The 23,483-nt window shown below is 39.9% G+C and overlaps 1 protein-coding gene across 3 annotated transcripts in view; it reads left to right on the forward strand.

Moving 5' to 3' along the window:
• The window catches only part of NLN (neurolysin), a 94,632-nt gene extending 83,777 nt beyond the window's left edge, over positions 1–10,855 (forward strand). For 2 of the 3 annotated variants that reach the window (XM_060092962.1, XM_060092964.1), the window contains one exon: positions 8,919–10,855. In XM_060092962.1, coding sequence (XP_059948945.1) covers positions 8,919–9,053 — 135 coding nt within the window. In that variant the 3' untranslated portion in view covers positions 9,054–10,855. Of the gene's footprint in view, positions 1–365; positions 427–8,918 lie in introns of all 3 variants that reach the window. The other variant, XM_060092963.1, reaches the window with a different exon arrangement.
• Positions 10,856–23,483: the final 12,628 nt, after the last annotated feature.

Below are 23,483 nucleotides of genomic sequence, written 5' to 3' on the forward strand. Positions count from 1 at the left end.
TTTCTGCAAACCTCTGTTTCCTGGCTTTTGCCTCCACCAACTGAACTGGAAAGTTACCCTCCCTCCAGAGTTACCTACCACTGATGATCCAATCGCCAACTGCCAAAGGCCCTCATCTACCTTTTGTTTTACTTTCTGCTTTTTGGTATTCCTCTCTTTGTCACAGCCCTTAGCTTAGCAAACAAATCCCTCTGCACTTCCCAGAACTCCCAGTGTGTCAGCCAAATTTGTATGTTCCCTTGTGTCTTTCCTCCTTCACAAATTTATTCCTTGTACTTCTTCCACCTAAAATGTATGCCTTCCTTGTCTATGCCTCTCCAAAATCGTACCATTCACAAAGGCCCTATTCAAATGAAATCTTCCAGATCATCGAAACCAGAAGTGATCTTTCCATTCTCTGAACAGAAGAGTGAACTTGGGCATGGGGTAAGGGTTTCAATAAGCTTTTTCTTGTGTCTGGAATGTTTAATATAACTATTATACAAAATGAAAAAAAATCAGGTTATAAAATATTTTACACCGTAGAATGCAAATTTTGATTTTAAAATATACATTCAGGGGCTTCCCTGGTGGCGCAGTGGTTAAGAGTCTGCCTGCCGATGCAGGGGACACAGGTTTGTGCCCCGGTCTGGGAGGATCCCACGTGCCGTGGAGCGGCTGGGCCCGTGAGCCATGACCGCTGGGCCTGTGTGTCCGGAGCCTGTGCTCCGCAATGGGAGAGGCCACAGCAATGAGAGGCCCATGTACCGCAAAAAAATAAATAAATAAATAAAATAAAATATACATTCAGGAAAAAAAGTACATCAAAATGTTGTCAGTTGTTATCTTTGAGTGGTAAGTTTCTGAGTATTAAATATTTTTCTGTACTTTTTATGGAGCTTTTTCATATTTTTACATAGAACATGAATTATTGTAGAAATCAGAAAACAATGTTTAGAGAGACACAAGGTCCAGATATGCAGAGGTACAATTATAACCTCCACTCACTCTTAGTAGTTGGCGAGGCTTCCTGGCGTAATTGCTACAGCACCTCTTTCACCTCCCCTGGTCCGCTCACATGACCACATCCCCAGGAGCCTCCACTGTCTCTTCTCCTCTTCCAGCTGTCAAGGTAACAGCCAAAGTACTGATCCCAGTGGATCCCAAGGAACTTGCAGATCCAGCAGGAGCGATCCCTGCCATTATGCTTCTATGTACCTCCTTTTTTCTCATGCTTCACAGCTTGGCAGGCAGCCAGACTACTCTTAATTCAGACAAAAGGGCTGGGTTGAATGTGGAGAAAGCAAGATTCCCTACAACTTGGAGTTGTTGCCTTGTGATGTTAAAAACTGTTTTCAGTTTTACTAAAATTCTGAATTCAGCTGTACTATGTATTATTACTCATCTTATGCCAGAAAGCTGGCTTTAATCCCTTCTTTTTTCCTTCCTATTAAATACTCTGGAATATCATGTCATTTCTTGCTCCCCTGCTGTCACAGCAATAGTGAGTCTGGCTCCAGTGGCCAAGGAGAATCCCATTGCACCCACCCTCACGCTCTTCACTGCAGCGGCAGTTATGGGAATAGCTTTTTATTTTTTAATTTTTTAATTTATTTATTTATTTTTGGCTGTGTTGGGTCTTTGTTGCTGCGTGTGGGCTTTCTCTAGTTGTGGCGAGCCAGGGCTACTCTTCGTTGTGATGTGCAGGCTTCTCATTACGGTGGCTTCTCTTGTTGCGGAGCACGCGCTCTAGGCGCACGGGCTTCAGTAGTTGTGGCTCGCGGGCTCTAGAGCTCAGGCTCAGTAGTTGTCGTGCACAGGCTTAGTTGCTCCGCGGCATGTAGGATCTTCCTGGACCAGGGCTCGAACCCGTGTCTCCTGCGTGGCAGGTGTATTCTTAACCACTGCACCACCAGGGAAGCCCAGGAACAGCTTTTTAAATAGCCATTCTATTCCCTCCTACAGTGTACTGCTTGTTTGGTTTTGTTTTATTTTTTTTTTATTTTTACAAATGTTTGCTCTAAAATAACACCCAATTTACACAGTTTAAATATCCATTTATTTAAAATTAACACTTTGGAATAACAATCCTGTTCTACAAAAATCTTCAGTCATTATTACCACTATGTTGTGATGAAGGGAAAGAATTTTTGTGGTATAAAGAAATACTGAATTTGATCTGAAGTCATGGGAATCAGAGCAGTCACAATATATCATGCAGACTTTGTTGTCTCAAGGTCCCTCACACTCCCTAGTGTATATTTGGAGCATTTTGAGAAGATAGCAGGATGCCCCTTCAAGGAGTCAGTGCCTGCTATTCTTAGTCCCCAGCTCTAGAGAGGCTGGGGCCTGAAAGATCATGTATTGTTGACATTATTGTTCATGGTCATTAGTATCGACGAAAGAACACCCCCAGGCCCTCCCTCTGTAACCTCTTACCATCCTGCAAAGCCCAGGGTCTGGTTGAGAACCATTTCAGATCTTAACAAGCAGAACTGTAGAAAGTGTGCTACTCACTGGGAAAACAGTAATGGGAAGGGTCAAATACAAACCTGCAGGCTTCTGAATATCAAATGTGAGCAATAGAATATTTTACAGTACAATCGTTTTTATTGTTTTGATGGCCTCTATCAAAGTGTTAGAACTGGCCACTTACCTGTAGTAGCCTAAAAGTTTGCTACCTCTGGTTTTATCTGTAATTTTCTATGTTCTTCATAGTAAATAGGTGTAACATCTTGACTGTTTAATTAGTTTGTTAAGTATTACCTAAAGCCTTCGTTTCTAGTAAACATGGAGAAGTTGTCTCAACAGACATACCTTTTACTTTTCCAACTCATCTCTTAAATAACTATGGAAGGGAGCTGCTTGGGAGTAACACTTTTCCAGCAAACTCTAGCTCTTTCAGGCGCCCTTTAAGGTTGCCAAATGTAGTTTCAAAATCTAGCAGCTAATCATAGTGTTGAAAGAATGAGGGCACTTTAACTAGGGCCATTTCTTTTTTTCTCTTTTTTTAAAATTAATTAATTAATTATTTTTGGCTGCATTGGGTCTTCTTTGCTGCGGGCGGGCTTTCTCTAGTTGCAGCAAGCGGGGGCTACTCTTCGTTGTGGTGTGCAGGCTTCTCATTGTGGTGGCTTCTCTTGTGGAGCACGGGCTCTAGGAGCACAGGCTTCAGTAGTTGTGGCACATGGGCTTCAGTAGTTGTGGCTTGTGGGCTCCAGAGCACAGGCTCAGTAGTTGTGGCGCACGGGCTTAGTTGCTCGGCGACACGTGAGATCTTCCCGGACCAGGGCTTGAACCCGTGTCCCCTGCACTGGCAGACGGATTCTTAACCACTGCGCCACTAGGGAAGCCCAGGCTATTTCTTTTTATAAGGCAACTTCGTTGTGGGAAAATTTCCTAAAAGGTAATAGACATTGTGGATTCAAACGCAATTATATTGTTAAGCTAGAATGATGTTCCTCCTCTTCTGCATTTAGAGTAATTGCTAAGCTTTGTTTTTTTTCCATCAGTGAAGAAGAAATACAAACGAGTATCACATGCAGAAAGGAATACTGAGAAAGTCAAGACAGTTAAGTGTAACTATCCACAATGACATACGGAAGGAGCTAGATCTTTTTTTTGTTTTTTGCGGTACGTGGGCCTCTCACTGTTGTGGCCTCTCCCGTTGCGGAGCACAGGCTCCAGACGCGCAGGCTCCAGACGCGCAGGCTCAGCGGCCATGGCTCACGGGCCCAGCCGCTCCGTGGCACGTGGGATCTTCCCGGACCGGGGCACGAACCCGTGTCCCCTGCATCGGTAGGCAGACTCTCAACCACTGCGCCACCAGGGAAGCCCAAGGAGCTAGATCTTGCATGCAATAACAGACACAGAAACATAGGAAGAATCTTGGTTAAACACGAAAAAGAATTACCTGACAGAAAGTGTTTTATAAAGCTAAGTATTCCAGGACTCTTCAAACAGAATCCTAGGACCAATTCCTGCTATAAAATGTTGCTAAGAGAGAACATGAAATTCCTCTCCTGACGGTCCTTACAAATGGATTAAATTCTGCTTCGGCTTCCCCCATCTACCACCCCAAAGCTGATTTTTCTTACACTTCAACCTTGTCTAACAGCATTAAATTTTGCCCGATTTAAGGGACAAAGGAAGGAAATGGGATTGATTTCCAACCTACTTCTTGAATATTTACGATGCCAGACCTTCTAAGCCTTGAATCCCAACCAGCTGGAAGCAGTTTTTCTTCCTTTTTGTGTTCCTACAGCCCTTCTTTGTGTTTCTCTTAGAGCTCTAATAATCTGCCTTGTTAATTGTCTATTTCTTTATCTCACCTCCTAGATCATAAGGCTCTTGTAACAGCAACTGTTTTGTTCATCTTGGTGTTCGTCCTCTGCTTCAGTGCATTTAACTATTATTGGGCCCAACTGGTAGTTGCTCCAACTGCTTCCACTCTTCTGTCCCCCTTCTACACACGACTTCCCTTCCTTTTTTGTCCAGATCTCCTCCCTCCCCATAATTATTTATTCTTCCATCCTCACAAAAAGGTTTCCAGAAGACCTCTTTCACTCAGGGGAAGTTTCCTACCACCATTCTTTGTTTCCGTCACCACCAATCTTTCACTCTCTCCCTCCTGCCTGTTTGTCGTCAAAGGTATTCTTTTTCTGCCCTCAACCTCCCCACCCTCACTCATAAAAAACAAAGTATGTGCTGTTGGAAAGGAGTTTACAGATGAGTTGCGGAAGGAGAGGTTTCAAAGTCCACTTTAAAAGCGGGCTGGTGAGGCTGGGAGGTGCCTGATCGTCATCACCTGTCCTTGGGCGTATGCTTTCTGCCCTTTGCCTGTTACTCAGTGTCGGAAAGAGATACCTGGCTCCACTCCCTGGAGTCTGTCACAAGAGGAATGAGAAAGAAGGGAGGGTTGGAAGGCTGTGGGAGCTTGCATGGGCTCCTTCAGAGAAGCCAGAGATGGCAGGAGACCCAATCTGTTTCCCAATTTATGTGTTCTCATTGTTGGTAGATGATGGGTATCCTTCATCCGGATAATTATGGTTGCTCTTAAAATATTACCTCAAATAAAAGGCATAGATTCTTGCATAAAATGAGTGCCTTGTCTCTTCTTAGTATTCCTACTGAACTATATATTCTATTTTATACTAATAGTGGAGATGAAATCTCTTGTGCTTTTTTCTAGCTTTATTAGGAGACAGAAGTAATTTTAAGGAAATGCTGAAAACAGGAATGCATTTGTTTCCCTGACTGTATAAGTGACTGAACTTAGGGGTGGTGTGAGGAGAAGGGAAATGAAAGGAGGGATGGATGACTACTCAGGTTTATTGAATACCACCATATGGCAGGAATGATTCTAGGCAGCAGGCAAGGTACTAAAATCATCTCCTCTAATTCCTCACACACTGAGGGAGGTAGGCATATTCCCACTTTACAGGTAAGGAAACCAAGGCCCAAGGCCACATAGCTGAGGATGAAGCCGAGATTCAAACCTGGGCCTGACTCCAAAACTCCTGATCCTGCTTTAGAAAACATCAGTGTTGGGGAATTCCCTGGCAGTCCAGTGGTTAGGACTCCACGCTTCCACTGCAGCGGGCACAGGTTCGATCCCTGGTCAGGGAACTAAGACCCCACGTTGCTGCATGGCATGGCAATCAATCAATCAATCAATCATCTGAACATTTTTTAAAAAAGAAAAAGAGGTACTTCCCTGGTGGCACGGTGGTTAAGAATCCGCCTGCCAATGCAGGAGACACAGGTTTGAGCCCTGGTCTGGGAAGATCAAACATGCCACGGAGCAGCTAAGCCCATGCGCCACAACTACTGAGCCTGCGCTCTAGAGCCCGTGAGCCACAACTACTGAGCCCACATGCCACAACTACTGAAGCCCGCACACCTAGAGCCCATGCTCCGAAACAAGAGAAGCCACCGCAAGGAGAAGCCCACACACCGCAATGAAGAGTAGCCTCTGCTTGCCGCAACTAGAGAAATCCGGCGCGCAGCAACCAAGACCCAGTGCAGCCAAAAATAAATAAAATTTTAAAAATAAATAGATAAAAATAAATAAATAGATAAAGAAAAAGAAAAGAAGGAAAGAAGACATCGGTGTTAGAGAGGACTTGCACAGTTGCCAAAAGACACATGTTAACCTTCCAGGAGTAAAAACCACAGAGGTGACTGATGCTGATTTTCCTTCCCTGAACTAATAGGAGCTTCCACGCTATGCAGATCCCCCTGAACGATTTTTTTTTAGCATGAAAACTTTTAGTGGTTGCCTTAGAGCTTCTCTTCCTGCTTTGCTCACAGTTACAGTTCCTTAATTATATAAACAGAGTAGAACAGTTCACAGCAAAGACTCCTTCCACCTGTGGCATATGTCTCCCAGCGTTCTCTCGCCCAGAGAAGCCGGTACCTTCCTAACACAAATTTGCTTAACTTCTTTTTTTTTTTTTTTTAAGAAAAGCAAGATTCGATTACCAAAATGACTCTAAACTCTTCTCCAAACTTCATTGCAAAGGAAATGAAACTATTAAAAGACGATTGCTTTGTAATTCAGCAAATTGAATCAACTTGTTTGGAGCTATAAACAGGGGAGGACTTGCACTGCCCTGAGCCACATATTGTGAGACCAAACAGTGCCCTGCTCCACAGTGACTTTATGGCAGAGGAGGCATGAGCTGGCTCTTCACAGCAACATGCAGCTCCTCTAACGCTTGCTTTTCTTTACTACCAACATTTACAGTTCTCTGTACAAAGTGAGAATATTCTGGCAGATGTCCACATTTTGGTGATAATTTTTTTTTACTTTATTTAAATTTTCATTACTGTTCCTATAATATTTGTGCAATGAACTTTGTCTTTTTACTAAATAAAAGACTCTCAGATCTTGAGCATTAAGAATTTCTGCAGGTAAATACTAATAATTGAGGTTACATGATAGGTACAAGAGGGTTCACTATACTGTTCTCTCTACTATTAGTATATATTCAAAATTTTTCCATAATAAGTGGTTTAAAATACTTTTAGCATTCAGATCAATTTAATTCACATTTTCTAAGTTCTTCCTATACTGCTTTGTCCAGAGATAACTGCCCTTCCTTACCCCACCCACTAATCTAACACTGGTCAAATGTAGACGCACTGGGCAATGAAAGAAAGGGAAGCGGGGTAAGCTGTGTTGGGCTCAAGAGCTCTGATCTGCTACTTCTTAGAATAATAAAGTCCATGATGAGAATAGCCATCACTCATATTTTAGGTTCTAGATCGCTACTCTAGCAGTAATTAATTGATGCAGACCAAGCAAGAAATGACACATCTTTTTTTTTTTCTTCCTAAACAAAATTAGATCTAGCTCTAAACTGTCATTGCCAGGGTTTTCAGGAAGGCCAATATCAGTGATTACAGGCCTGCACTTTTTAAGAAAATTTACTCAAAGCTTGTAAATAAGGCAACAAGATTGCTACTCGCTAGGCCCCAGAGCTGTATAATAGCCACATGTAGCCACTGAGCCATTGAAATGTGGCCAGTGCTAATGAAGAATTGAATTGAGATGTGCTGTAAATGTAAAAAACACACTAGATTTTGAAGACATACCACAAAAAATAAATCTCAATAGCAGTCTATATTGACACATGTTGAAATGATAACATTATAGATATACTGGTTTAAATAAAATATTTTATTAAAATTAATTTTACCTATTTTCCTCCCTTTTTTATTGCAATTACTAGAACATTTAAAGATATATATGGACCACATTATATTTCTACTGGACAGTGCTCTCTAGAGTTTATAGGAAGTAACTTTGACTAATTGTTTACTCCTGATGAAGGCCCATCCGTGAAGTTAGCTCTTCGCCTGTAGATCATTAATAAGTTGAAGATTATTTCTGTTTATAACTAAAAGATAACCCAGAAAGTTTTGACTTTACGACCCTTGTAAAACATTAAGTAGTTTTGTATCTAACCTGTTGGATTTCATTCATCAACATTTTATTTTCCTTAACAGTTTGACTAGACTTATCTCTGATGGTTGTACCAAGCAGAATCATTGTCATAAGTCAAAAATGAGATTACTTTTGTCTCCAGAAATTCTCAAGCTATTTATGTACTTGGAGAGACCATTAGTGATTGTTCAAATGATATAATGGATATAAGTTTGAGTGTTACTCTGTGAACTATTTTATGCGTAGATTTAGAATTAGGCTTCACTGAATTGTCTTGCCTTTCTTTCCTAAAAGGACGGAGAAAAGGAAGTGAAAATATTGAATAATGCTGATACTGAATTACAGTTGTTTGCTTTGTCTGCTCATGTATGTGTGTAAATAAAGGCAGAGGAACTATGATGTGTTTTAAAATTCCAGACCTTATCCCCAAAGAAAACTTTACAAAGGTCCTCTTTCCCCATGCTGGGCCCACAGAAATGTCTTACCCTACACCACGGGACATGTGCTGTCGCCTTACCCCCATCCATAAGGAAAAAGGGTTTTTTTAATGAGCCCCTCATAAAAATACAGCAGAAGCCATTATGACAGTAGCTGGGCTACTGTTTCCAGGTATACTGAACCCCTGTTTGTAGCCTAATTGAACACTTGCTTTACTAACCCTTTTGAAATCGCATTTGGGATGGGGTGGCAAATAGGAGCCTGTTCTATCTTCCATTTGGCTATTTTTTGTTTGTCTGTTTGCTCACATAGTCAGCATGCTGCTGAGAGTCTAAGGAGACAAGACAGCAATAAAGGGAAACGTGTGGAAGACCGAGGTCTAAGCTCCAGATCTCTTAGCTACCAAAGTAAATAAATAATACAGAGCTGCAGTCTAGGTGAGGGAGAACATCCAGACAAAGCTGAAGTCCCTTTTTCTCTTCTCTTTCGTATCTAGAGATTTGGGAAATTGCTATAACCATGAATTATTAGGCGTGTTTTATTTTATTAGGTTGGAATGAAATACAGAAACCTAATCCTGAAACCTGGGGGATCTATGGACGGCATGGACATGCTCCAGAATTTCTTGGAACGTGAGCCAAACCAAAAAGCGTTCCTAATGAGTAGAGGCCTGCATGCTCCGTAAACTGGGGATCTTTGGGAGCAGTCCATGTCTGGAGGACAAGCTGACATCATCTTGTATTACTGGCCTGGAAACTGAAGGGAGTTTTGCAAATGAAAATGTAGATTTCTATTGACTTCCTTTTGTTTTTTGATTTGAAAAATTATACAGATGTAAATGGAATTATAAATACGGTGACCTAAGAAAAGACCCATTAGAACATAATTGTACTATAAAATTTCATAAAAATGGATTTGATTTCGTTTTATAAAAGTTTCATATGAATGTAATTTGATTTTTTTACTGTTTTAATCTAGATTACTATTATAATCTAAGAATTTTTAAATTGAGTCATATACATTCTATACTTTGATCCTTCTTATATCTTGAAGTTTTGTACTTGGGATTTCTGAACTGATAAATGAGTCACCACGTTCCTCTGTTAAATATTGTCTCGGAGCCTTCCATCCACTTTGACTCTGTCTCCCAGTAAAGTGTGACTGACCTCTTTGCCCGCATACCTCAGGGCCAGGGGAATATGCCTCAGTAATGCATTTATCTTTGTATTTCAGGCCTCATGATTTCTAACTTTCTGCCACACTTGAATAATGTTACTCCAATTGGTTTAGTCTTTTCTGTCTAACGTCCAGTCAGAGAACACCAGAAAATTATGAGTTTTAGCTGAAGTTACCTAATGCATATTACAGGTTTTAATATCTTGTATTAGAGAATTTTGGATCTTGGATTATAGGTTCATTTCCACTTCAGCATACAAGAGTGTCAGCCTTTCTGCATATTTGCCAACTAGAACACTAAAGCAAGTCCAAGGACATTTTTCTCTTCTCATGTTTCTAATAAGTGGTAGGAACTTTGCCTCCTTTACTGTACCCCTCACCCGAAGTGGCAGGTAGACATGTCACAAGGTCTATTCCGAGTGCCACAGGAAGAGAGCTGAAGCTGATATGGAGGATAAAGAGTGCAGAAACTCCAGGAGAGGAGTGGGTTCCACACAGAAGTGTTTGAGGATGGCTTCCCCATGTGTTATGTGTGCTTCAGCTCAGCCATGGTGAGGAGGCTCTTCCATGGCTTATTTTGTCTGGTGATTGTAAGTGAACCTTTGGATCACTTTAATTCTCTTTACTGTGGGACTAAATTCCAATTCTGCAGCAGACTAGGAAACTCACAGACTTACTTTTCCTCTAGGAGTCTACTCAATGAAGAAACCAAAACAGGATAAAATTTTTTTTAATTAAAAAAAACTAACTTTGAATGTATGCATTCTTCACAGGACTTCTAATTGTTGTCCAGTGTGTACCTGAGGTATGACTTTGCTGGCCAGGAACAAAATTAGAACCTTTCCATTCTCTAGTCCAAATGGACTTTGTGCTAAATAAAAAAAAAATATTATGCTGCATAGTCAAACTGTAGACAGCAGGAAAAATCAAGAGCTATAGAGACACAGAAGAAAATTCAGATTATTATTGTCAAGCAAATACCCTTAACATCAAGGAAATCCCACCCTCCCTTCTGAGACAATTGCCTGGCCCTCTCTCCCCGACATTTGTTCAGCATCACCACCTCAGGTCCGTGAAGCTGGGTTTTTTTGGGGGGAGGGGGTTGGTCTGAGCAATGTATGATACTTTTCTCATATTTGTTTTTTTCCAGACTGTTCTGTCTTCCAGTTTCAGGCAAAAACTCTCTTCAGCTTTTTCTATTGCCCAATGTGTCTCCTGAGCAATAACTTTATCATTTTAAATCTTAACTTATTTCACATGGAAAAACTAATACTTGGTGTGAAAAAGCCTGCACACAATAAAATTACATTATTATCCATGAGAATGAACTCACATTTCTTTCATACTTTAATGTTAAAACTGAAATGCATAAGAAAACAAAAGTGCTGTGGTATTCTTTTTATTTAGGGTTCACATCCAGTACTTAGAATCTACCAAAGAACATAATGTCCATCGACAGATGAATGGATAAAGAAGATGTAGTACATATATACAATGGAATACTACTCAGCCATAAAAAAGAACGAAATGATGCCATTTGCAGCAACATGGATGCAACTAGAGATTATCATAGTGAAGTAAGTCAGAAAGACAAAGACAAATACCACATGATATGACTTATAGGTGGAATCTAAAATATGACACAAATGAACCTATGAAACAGAAACAGAATCACGGACATAGAGAGCAGACTGGTGGTTGCCAAGGGGAGGGGTTTGGGGGAGGGGTGGAGTGAGAAGTTGGGTTTAGCAGATGTAAGCTTTTATATATAGAATGGATAAACAACAAAGCCCTACTGTATAGCACAGAGAACTACATTCAATATCCTATGATAAACCATAATGGAAAAGAATATTAAAAAAAGAATGTATATATATGTATAACTGAATCACTTTGCTATACAGCAGAAATTAACACAACATTGTAAATCAACTATACTTCAATTAAAAAGTTAATATATCTTTAAAAATAAAATCTACCAAAGAACAGCAATAAAATGAAATACTCATCAAGAAATATTCTCTGGGCTTCCCTGGTGGCGCAGTGGTTGAGATTCCGCCTGCCGATGCAGGGGACACGGGTTCGTGCCCCGGTCCGGGAAGATCCCACATGCTGCAGAGCGGCTGGGCCCGTGAGCCATAGCCGCTGAGACTGTGCATCCGAGCCTGTGCTCCGCAACGGGAGAGGCCACAATAGTGAGAGGCCCGCATACCGCAAAAAAAAAAAAAAAAAAAGAAATATTCTCTAACATAATTCAAAACTAAGGACCTATTTTTTAAAGCCTTTTTGAATGTGGCCATCCATCTGCTTCTTTTTTTCCTAGATCAGAACATAGAGTGTCGGTGAGTATTCTGAATGGTGGAAAACTATAAAACTTGTAATTCACCAACCTACACTTTAGATTTATGGACTGACACATATAATAAAGTCTCCTTGGTTAATGATCCAGAAGATGTGGGCCTGTTTCAGGTTTTAGGGCAGTCGTCATTTCACTGAGGGCAAGTTCTTAAACATCTTAGGTGTGGTAGGCTTGGTTCCTAAAGGTTTAATTTTAAGATGCTACAGAGAAGAGAAAGAAAAGTTCTAATGTAATGCCACCTAATATAGATTTTTTTTTCCTCTAGTACAAATGTTGCATGTTACCTAGATAAAGAACTAAAAATTCTCTTGAAGAGTATTTACACCAAAATCTTGCCTTTCTAAACTACTATGATGAAGGGTAGCTCTTGATACCTGACAAACAGCATTGTGTAAGAGACCAAAATCAAAAAAATAGCAGAAAACATCTCTTAAAAGTTTTTCATACCATTATTTTTTGTTTGTAGGGAATTTACCTTAATTAGTAGGGAATGACTTAACTTTCTACTTTACCATTTTGCCTTTAGCCTTTGTGTAGGAATTAAGGTGTATAGTGATCCTGCCTCCCCCAGCAGTGAATCTGCTGGTTTGTTTATGACCATTTTTAATTTTTTCCTTTTCTGTCATTTAAAAGAAGAATTTTTCATGCTTGAAGAAAATTTAATTAAAATATTAATCCCCCAAATTGGGTTTCAGCATAGTTAGCTGATCCCCAAAGAGTGTTAAAAGAGAAACCCTGGGCTTCCCTGGTGGCGCAGTGGTTGAGAGTCCGCCTGCCGATGCAGGGGACATGGGTTCGTGCCCCAGTCTGGGAAGATCCCACATGCCGTGGAGTAGCTGGGCCCGTGAGCCATGGCCGCTGAGCCTGTGCGTCCGGAGCCTGTGCTCCGCAACGGGAGAGGCCACAGCAGTGAGAGGCCCGCATACCGAAAAAAAAAAAAAAAAAAAAAAAAAAGAGAAACCCTATCCCATCTGACTAGATGCAATGACCAAGGTTTCTTTCTTCCCTCAACACAACATTATTACAGTTATGTCTCTCATCTGAAACTGGATAGCCCTTCAAAATTGAATATGCCTTCTCTTATGAACATTTGATGAGAATAAAAGCAAAAAAAGATATACATGGTTTCATTTTCTTTGAAAAGGAGTCAATGTCCAAAGTTTACTTTTTCAGTTTATTTATTTATTTTTTTTTTGTGGTATGCGGGCCTCTCACTGTTTTGGCCCGTCCCGTTGCGGAGCACAGGCTCCGGATGCGCAGGCTCAGCGGCCATGGCCCCCCGGCCCAGCCGCTCCGCGGCATGTGGGATCTTCCCGGACTGGGGCACGAACCCGTGTCCCCTGCATCGGCAGGCGGACTCTCAACCACTGCGGCCACCAGGGGAGCCCTCAGTTTATTTTTAATGGAGAAATTTCCACTAGAAACAAATCCACCTAAGTGATTATCTAGTACCAACTGTATCAAGGCAAAGGGTAAAGGTTATAAAATCTAAATACTAGGTTAAGGTAGCCTTTTCCAACATACCCACAATAATGCTATATAAATGGATACCTGTTAAAAATTTTTTTGAAAAATTGGGGTAATGAACACAACAACCCTTCAAACACCCCTCTCCAATGAATGATTCTTGAGTTTTTATTTCACTGCATTTACCTTATAGTTCCTTTTCCTGATAAAATATAGGTCCAGGGCATCTGGTCCACTATGTATGTACAAGGGAAGAGGTGAATATGACCCAGGCTCTCATTTCTGCCCATATGAGCTGAAACCCATTCTAGCTGCTCATTGCATAGAGCTTGGGGGCTCACCTAAAATTTTACTGCCATGATAAAATGTCACTAGCATTTGTTGTCAGAGACACTGTATGGCTTAGAATGGTTTAAAGGTACGGTGTTCACTGAATCCACCTTGACACCTTGATGGATGTCTTTAAGGCTAAGATGAAGGATATGACAGGATAATCGTTAGCCAGCTGGATTTCCAGCTATTGAAACAACCTGAACGAGCTGAATAATGATTCACATTGCACTGAGGGAAATTTCCAGTCCTTTGGCTGAAGACACAAAGCATCCTATAGAAGGTATTATCAAATTTACAGATAACAGAGCTGGAATGATTACATATGATGACATTTGAAACTATTTCAGTGCTGAGACAAATTTAAGATGAAATTGGACCCATTCCACTGCCAAGGTGATAGGAGGGGAAACCTGACTTGATAGTGGTATACTCAAGAAAAAAAAAAACCTGAAATTTTTATTTGACCACGTTCTAGTATAAGCTCACAGTACTGCACACCTTGGGAGGGGACAGGAGGCGAGAACTAAAGCCTTGTAAAAGTAGGTTGATGGAAGAATGTGTCCAGATCAAAAGAAAAGTCCCACTGGACTCCGATGTGTTAAGATCAATCACGGCTAGAATATCGTGTTCTAATTGAGGTATTGCATTTTAATCAGACTTTGGCCAAGTATTACCATGTTTGGAAGAGTAGGAAAAGGAGGGTGATTAGAAAATACTTCTCAAGAGCAATACATGAAAGAATTAGGGAAATTCAATCTGGAGATGAATTCAGACATACAAGTGATAACTGTTTTCAAATACTTGAAGAATATGGAAGAGAGAATAGAGTTACTCTTCACTGTTTCAAGCACCAAAGCTTTAGAGAAATGGTTGGAAAATATAAGGAGACTTTAGCTCAGTATGAGGAAGCAGTTTCTAATAATTATTGTTGATTACAAATACATTCCGCTGCTATTAATGAGTGTTCAAACAAAGCCTGTGGCCGCCAGGAGTGTTAAAGAGGGAATTCCTCCTTTAAGTAGATGTTCGTACCAGATCAGCTTTGAGGTCTCCTCCAAAGTTAAGATGCAACAAATAATCATCAGAAAAACATCACTCAGGTGAAAGAAATGTTTACAATGCTGGATCTTAGAAATGGCATTTAGGTGATTGCAGCTCCTTTATACTATAGGGATGTAGTTTAAGCATTGCCTTATTCCTCATTCATGATTAGCCAGTGTTTATCCAGACATTATTATCAGTTTTCTGGTGGGTAATCTGGTAACTGAGAATGGGAGGTTAAGAGCCGTATTTGACCATAAGAAAGCCAAAAGCTCTCACAGAATGAATAAGGTTCTTTTTCTCCCTTTTAGAGAATTTACAGTTGCTCTCTGTCCATTCCACCCACTGCTATCTTCACCACACATACACAGAAGCAAAAATCTAACTCAAATATCCAGTTTATTATGCATGCATTCCACCACATTGCCGTCTCTTCGGGTCATTATTTCTATCCCCTGTCCTCCACAGTCCTTGGCTCATAGGGAATAGGCCATAAATATTTGTTAAGTAAACATACCTTCTTTAAGATTACTTTTTGCTATAAGGATACATTTTTCTACTGCAAAATATCTAATTTATAAATGAATCTAAAACTACCTAGATTCTGTTTACACCTTCCACAAGAAGAGGCTCTTTTCCTTAGTATACTGAAAAAGTTTCTGTGTGAAGTAGATGGAAGAAACATGCATTTTGTAAAAGAAAAATTAAGGAGTGGAGAATATTTCTAAAGATTCCTCCACTTCTCTCTGTAATTATGTTCTAAACCTTGGAATTTCTTAATGTAGAAGCCCTGGTTCCCTAGAAGATCTACGAAAGGAGGAAGAGAACAGATGTCCATGACTGCCCTGAAATTACGTTGAAATGTTTGTGTACATGGATAAGTGCAACTTTTCTGGGGAAAGGATCCCTAGCATTAATCAGAAATTTTTAAGAACTACTGTCTTAATTTTTTTTCAGACTTTTGTTTTTTAAGTCAATTTGAAGACTATAAAGTACCCATTATGTATCAGGTGCTGTGCCTGGTACTGAGGATACAAAAATGACAGACAACCTTGAACTCACATTGTTCACAATATATGAGGAAGGCAATTATGTTCATAACACGTCAAGAAATTATAAAAGAAAGGTACGTTTACAAAGCTTTTCTGCTGTTTTTCCCCACCACTGGTTGACTCCATTGTACAATTAGAACTTTGTGCCACAAAATTTTACAATTACCATGCCACCTGCCACCAGACACTTCTAACATAATGGTTGATTTTCTCTTTTCAGCATGTCAACAGTGGGATTAAATGGTGTTCTTCTATCTGTTATCCAAGAGATTTTTAGACTCTGTGGCTAAAGGGCTCATAAATAAGAGATGAAAATGTTCACTTTAACCATTTTTATGTACTGTGATTAAATGGTTATAAACCTCTAGCCATTAGAGGAATGAGTGTGGGACTCTTCTTGACCTGATAAATATTGTATACCCAAGAGGCATTGGTACATCCTGTAAATCTAGAAGACAGGCTAAGATGACCATTGAGCTGTTTAGAGAAGGTCCAGAATTAGTCAAGTTTCCTTACTTCCTTCTCCCATCAGTGTTGTTAATGTTTGTTTACTACCAATAAGAGCCAAAGGAAAAGCACCCAACTCTTCAATCCCTCACTGTCTATTATTTTTAACCTCCTTATATGAGGATAGCAACTAATTAAGCATTAGATCAATGAAAGACTATAAAAACTTCAGAGTTCCAGGGTTTGTGACAAGGACTTACAAGGACTTCAACTTACACCTCATGTTCTTGTGTAGATGTACAGTAATTTATTTAATCAATTCCCTGTCAATGAACTTTTATGTCATTTTTCACTCTTTGGACACATCTGTCAGTTTAGCTATTAAATTCTTAAAAGTGTAATTCCTGATTCAAAGGGTAGAGACACTTTAAATGTTGACATATATTGTCACATTAGAGCCCTGTTTCTTAATACTGTTTACTACAATTGTTTAACATTGAGGCAGTCACAAAAGATAAAGGAGGAAAAGTGATTAGCCAGCAAAGCAAAATATCTGGCGTGACACCATTTATATTGCTTTCTTTCCCCACTGGGTGATGAGGACTAAAGGTTACTTCTTTTAGAAAATGGTAGGAGTGATTCCAGACAGGAATTTTCTTTCTCTATTAATGATTGGGTAGGTCCCAAAAGGAATGTAAGACTTTATCCCAGAACAAAGCCATCATCAGTCCTTTTGTATTCAGGGCGAAGTGGGGAAAACCAAAAGATCCATTTTGTCATCCCTGTCTCAAATCAGATGCCTTTCTGTGGTCTTAAACGTTTGTGTGACTGATAAGTGGGACCTCTGTTGTAATTCACAATGCAGTCACTGTTCTCAACATGTACATGGCCCACTCTGTCTCAGCTTCGATTATAAAATCTTCAGCCAGAGGCTATTATCCTCTGTTTTGTTCTGTCAGTGACACAGTTAGCCAGTGAGTTTCCAACTGGGATCAGGTGGCAAGAGAGAAATTTCTCACACTTCATCTCTCAAGCTTTTATACACCCCAGGACATTTCCTCCTTTAGGGGGCCCCTGATTGTGGAAATTCCTTATATATCTGTGCAGAATACATGAGAGCTCTCAAAGATTTGGCTTCTTGCATAACTCATCAACCAAATTTTAAGTAAGATTACAAACTTGTTCCAGGAAAGCCAGACTGCTACCTGGTTGACCCTTAGCCGCCGAAGTTCAGATTAAGGGGGAAAAAAATCACTAAGCCCTGGTTAAACTTTTTAAGCCCTAGTTTAACTTCTCCCTAGTTAAAACCAACCTGTGTTATAAGGGTGATGTGTATTTGGGTTAAAGTCTACAAAGATCTTATTAGTCGCTCTGACTACCTAATAAATTTCTCAGGGCCCCATCAGAATCCAGCCAGGGCGTGTTAGTTCAACAACACACTGTTTTCTGTGGTGCCAGTAGACAAAATGTCAGTACGCCTGCTGCATTCCTCTGGGATAATAGAAATGAAGTCATTACATTAGAAAATACACTTCTCACCCTGAACACACTGACTCTCCCAGGTTAAGGTCACTAATCCGTCAGCTGGAAGTAGCCAGAAGAGAGTGAGGTGTAAGTGTCACTCAAGGAGCATTGAGGTTTATGATATTTGAGATGGTAATGACAGTGGCTGGTGGGGAGGCTGAAGTTTAAATGTGTCTATCAGAAGGTAAATGCTAAGAGGCCAGTGTTGGAATGGAGGGCCGAGAACTTGACAGCTAGAAGGGCTGGCTGGGAACTCGGGCAACTTTAGACATCAAAGGGGGAGCACTAATATTCAAGGGAAGAAAGTATTGTGTTTCAAGGACCTGCTTGATTAACAAACTATTATTATAATTCAAGAGGAGTAGGGGAAGTTTTACTTTTCAAAAATAATATAGGAGAATAACTAAAACCAAACTTTTTTCAGGTCTTGCTAAGCTTTAATAATAAAAGGTATGAATTAGAAGGAACTCCTAAATACTTCCTTATTACCTGTTATGTATCAAAAGTTTTGTAGTCATGTTTTTTTTCTCCCCAAAGGTCATGTGAAGACCCCGACTTTTTTTTCTTTTTTCTTTTTTTTCTTTTTGGCAGCATTGGGTCTTCGTTGCTGCACGCGGGCATTCTCTAGCTGCGGTGCGCGGGCTTCTCATTGCAGTGGCTTCTCTTGTTGCAGAGCATGAGCTCTAGGTGCACAGGCTCAGTAGTTGTGGCGCACAGGCTTAGTTACTCCGCGGCATGTGGGATCTTGCGGCATGTGGCATCTTCCCAGACCAGGGCTGGAACCCACATCCCCTGAAGTGGCAGGCGGATTCTTAACCATTGCACCACCAGGGAAGCCCTGTAGTCATGTTTTAATGGAACATTACCAAAGGTGACCTTTACTGTGTGTCCCAGAAAAATCTAGCTGTCATCTTGAGACTCTAAAAGAAGCATAAAAGGAGCTATTGGGCAAACTCAACAACAGTTTGTAACATTCCTAAACAGCCTAATCAATAAATAAAAGGACAAAATGGTGTCGCTGAACCCTCTAGGAACCTATAATCAATATAAAAAACTCAGAAATTATCCTTTTTTTAAAAGTGAAGTATAGTTGATTTACAATGTTGTATTAATTCCTGCTGTACAGCAAAGTGACTCGGCTATATATATATACACACACATTCTTTTTTCTGTTCTTTTCCATTATGGTTTATCTCAGGATATTGGATATAGTTCTCTGTGCTATACAGTAGGACCTTGTTGTTTATCCATTCTATATGTAATAGTTTGCATCTACTAACCCCAAACTCCCAATCCATCCCTCCCCCAACCCCCTCCCCCTTGTCAACCAGAAGTCTGTTCTCTATGTCTGTGAGTCTGTTTCTGTTTTGTAGATTGGTTCATTTGTGCCATATTTCAGATTCCACATATAAGTGATATCATATGGTATTTGTCTTTCTCTTTCTGACTTACTTCACTTAGTATGATAATCTCTAGCTGCATCCATGTTGCTGCAAATTGCATTATTTCATTCTTTTTATGGCTGAGTAGTATTTGGAGATTGTCATTTTTATCATGACTTTGATCTTGAGTATTTCTTTTTGCTCACAAAGCTCACACTGCCCCTCTACCCTCTCCTACACGTTCTCACTTATACCGCATTCTTTGAGGAAAGAAAATACAGTTTCAGATTGGGTGTTTCTTTTGATGCTAAGATGCTTAAAAGGTAAGTGTAGAAAATGAGAGAAATAAATGTTTATTCCTTTCCCATCTCGATTTTGCAAAGCAAACTACAAGAGAAAACAGTCCATTCTCAATCAGTGTGCATTTGTTCCCTCCTGTCTCTCTCATTCTGCTCAGGATTAAATGTTCCCCTTGTGCTCAACCAAAATGGAAATATGATCTCATGTGTGTTTATTGTGGTGCCTTTGTATTTCCTAGGCTAATAGGGGGTAAATTTTGATTTACTGACATTACTTTGTCCCCCAAACACAGGGAAATTCTTCAGGGAGCTTGCTGTAAGCGTCTCCAGGTGCAGCTGAATCTCTTAGGTAGACACTGTATAAAACTAGAGTGATGCTTTAAGATGCTAAAGGGACATCATTCAATAGTGTCATCGCCACACTCCAAGAGCCAGTCCAAGTATTCTACCAGAACAGGTTGCCAAATACTAATAAGACTAATTGGTTACCAAGGCTATTCTTAAATCTTCTGATCTTGGAATTTCTCCAGTGAGAAGAAAGGGAGCTATATTCCATTCCCCATATAAAATACAAAAATTTCAATCACATTATACACTTAAGTGAGCAAGAAATTATCAAGAAAAAATTACCCTATCTCAAATAACAATTTAGAGAGAAAACAAGTGTCCATATATGTGTGTTTACCTCTTTTCTCTCATTGTCATTTCTCTATGTCCAGTAAGCAATAAAATACATTTCAAAGGACAAAACAGGCTAACTTAAGTAAGATACATCAAAATGAAGAGATTCATAATAGCCACTGCAATTTCCCATTATAAAGGAAAGAAAGTTTCCAATATGGAAAATGGGATTAAATTTAAGAAACTGAAGAGTTTCAAATGCATAGGAAATATCATGGAAAAAAGAAATTATTATACTTCCATTCACAGCCATCAGACTGGCAGCAACCTGACAATGTATATTAAGGTTGAAGATGTGCACATCCAGTAATTCCACTCCAACATATGTACCATGAGACAAACTCTTCAGCATGTGTACCATGAGATGTCTTCTAGAGCATTCACAATATCTTTGTTTGGAATAGTAAGACAGTGAAAACCAACAAAATACCCACTGACATAAGAGTGGATAATGCATTGTGGTGTATTCGAACAATGGGCTATACTGCAATTAGGATAAGTGAACTAAGCTACATATATCAATATAGATATAATTCAAGAACAATGTTGAGCAAAAAGTACCATTGCAGAAGAATATGTTTGGGGTACTATATATATATATATATATATATATATATATATATATATATATATATACACATACATACACAACTTTATATACATATACATATATATATTCAACACAATACTAGATATCTTGGATCTATATATAGTAGTAAAAGTATAAAAACGTCCACATGAAAATGGACACCAAATTCAGGACTGTGGTTCCCTCTGGTGAGGGAGAAAGGAGAAGGGGGTGTAGGAAAGATATTCAGGGAGTTTCAACTATAACTGCAATTTTTTTTTTCTTTAAAAATCCAATGCAGGGCCTCCCTGGTGGCGCAGTGGTTGAGAGTCCGCCTGCCGATGCAGGGGATACGGGTTCGTGCCCCGGTCTGGGAGGATCCCATATGCCGCGGAGCGGCTGGGCCCATGAGCCATGGCCGCTGGGCCTGCGCATCCGGAGCCTGTGCTATGCAATGGGAGAGGCCACAACAGTGAGAGGCCCACATACCGCAAAAAAAAAGAAAGAAAAAAAAAATCCAATGCAAATATGGTATAAGACTTTTTAAAGCTTTGTTGTTTACTGGCGTGAAATATTTTATTAAAAAATACTAATACTTATGAGTGATTTGTCAGAATGTAGCTTTCAAAGTAAATTTTTGCCAATCCATCCAACTGCAATCTTGAAAAACCGAGGCATATGGAATTCCCACATTCAAACTTTTTGCTTAAGAATGCCCCTTGGCATTCCTATATACTAATGATGAAAAATCTGAAAGTGAAATCAAGGAAACACTCCCATTTACCATTGCAACAAAAAGAATAAAATATCTAGGAATAAACCTACCTAAGGAGACAAAAGACCTGTATGCAGAAAATTATAAGACACTGATGAAAGAAATTAAAGATGATACAAATAGATGGAGAGATGTACCATGTTCTTGGATTGGAAGAATCAACATTGTGAAAATGACTCTACTACCCAAAGCAATCTACAGGTTCAATGCAATCCCTATCAAACTACCACTGGCATTTTTCACAGAACTAGAGCAAAAAATTTCACAATTTGTATGGAAACACAAAAGACCCCGAATAGCCAAAGCAATCTTGAGAACGAAAAATGGAGCTGGAGGAATCAGGCTCCCTGACTTCAGACTATACTACAAAGCTACAGTAATCAAGACAGTATGGTACTGGCACAAAAACAGAAATATAGATCAATGGAACAGGATAGAAAGCCCAGAGTTAAACCCACGGACATATGGTCACCTTATCTTTGATAAAGGAGGCAGGAACGTACAGTGGAGAAAGGACAGTCTCTTCAATGAGTGGTGCTGGGAAAACTGGATAGGGACATGTAAAAGTATGAGATTAGATCACTCCCTAACACCATACACAAAAATAAGCTCAAAATGGATTAAAGACCTAAATGTAAGGCCAGAAACTATCAAACTCTTAGAGGAAAACATAGGCAGAACACTCTATGACATAAATCACAGCAAGATCCTTTTTGACCCACCTCCTAGAGAAATGGAAATAAAGACAAAAATAAACACATGGGACCTAATGAAACTTAAAAGCTTTTGCACAGCAAAGGAAACCATAAACAAGACCAAAAGACAACCCTCAGAATGGGAGAAAATATTTGCAAATGAAGCAACTGACAAAGGATTAATCTCCAAAATTTATAAGCAGCTCTTGCAGCTCACTAACAAAAAAACAAACAACCCAATCCAAAACTGGGCAGAAGACCTAAATAGACATTTCTCCACAGAAGATATACAGACTGCCAACAAACACATGAAAGGATGCTCAACATCTTTACTCATTAGAGAAATGCAAATCAAAACTACAATGAGATATCATCTCACACCAGTCAGAATGGCCATCATCAAAAAATCTAGAAACAATAAATGCTGGAGAGGGTGTGGAAAAAAGGGAACACTCTTGCACTGCTGGTGGTAATGTGAATTGGTACAGCCACTATGGAGAACGGTATGGAGGTTCCTTAAAAAACTACAAATAGAACTACCATATGACCCAGCAATCCCACTACTGGGCATATACCCTGAGAAAACCATAATTCAAAAAGAGACATGTACCAAAATATTCATAGCAGCCCTATTTACAGTAGCCCGGAGATGGAAGCAACCTAAGTGTCCATCATCGGATGAATGGGTAAAGAAGATGTGGCACATATATACAATGGAATATTACTCAGCCATAAAAAGAAATGAAATTGAGCTATTTGTAATGAGGTGGATGGACCTAGAGTCTGTCATAGAGAGTGAAGTACGTCAGAAAGAGAAAGACAAATACTGTATGCTGACACACATATATGGAATTTAAGAAAAAAAAATGTCATGAAGAACATAGGGGTAAGACAGGAATAAAGACACAGACCTACTAGAGAATGGACTTGAGGATATGGGGAGGGGGAAGGGTAAGCTGTGACAACGTGAAAGAGCGGCATGGACATATATACACTACCAAAGGTAAGGTAGATAGCTAGTGGGAAGCAGCCGCATAGCACAGGGAGATCAGCTCGGTGCTTTATGACTGCCTGGAGGGGTGGGATAGGGAGGGTGGGAGGGAGACGCAAAAGGGAGGGGATATGGGAACATATGTATATGTATAACTGATTTAATAAAAAAAAAAGAATGCCCCTTGGGTGCCCCCATAAATGCCCAAAAGGAGCATCCTAATCTAATGTAAATCTGAAACAGTTGAGGTTGTTATATGAAAAGCATGGGAGTTAAGGGGCCTGAGTCCTGCCATCTTAGCCTCAGTGGTACTCTTGTCCCCAAG

Source organism: Mesoplodon densirostris, chromosome 3, assembly GCF_025265405.1.
Source record: "Mesoplodon densirostris isolate mMesDen1 chromosome 3, mMesDen1 primary haplotype, whole genome shotgun sequence".
Classification (NCBI taxonomy): domain Eukaryota; kingdom Metazoa; phylum Chordata; class Mammalia; order Artiodactyla; family Ziphiidae; genus Mesoplodon; species Mesoplodon densirostris.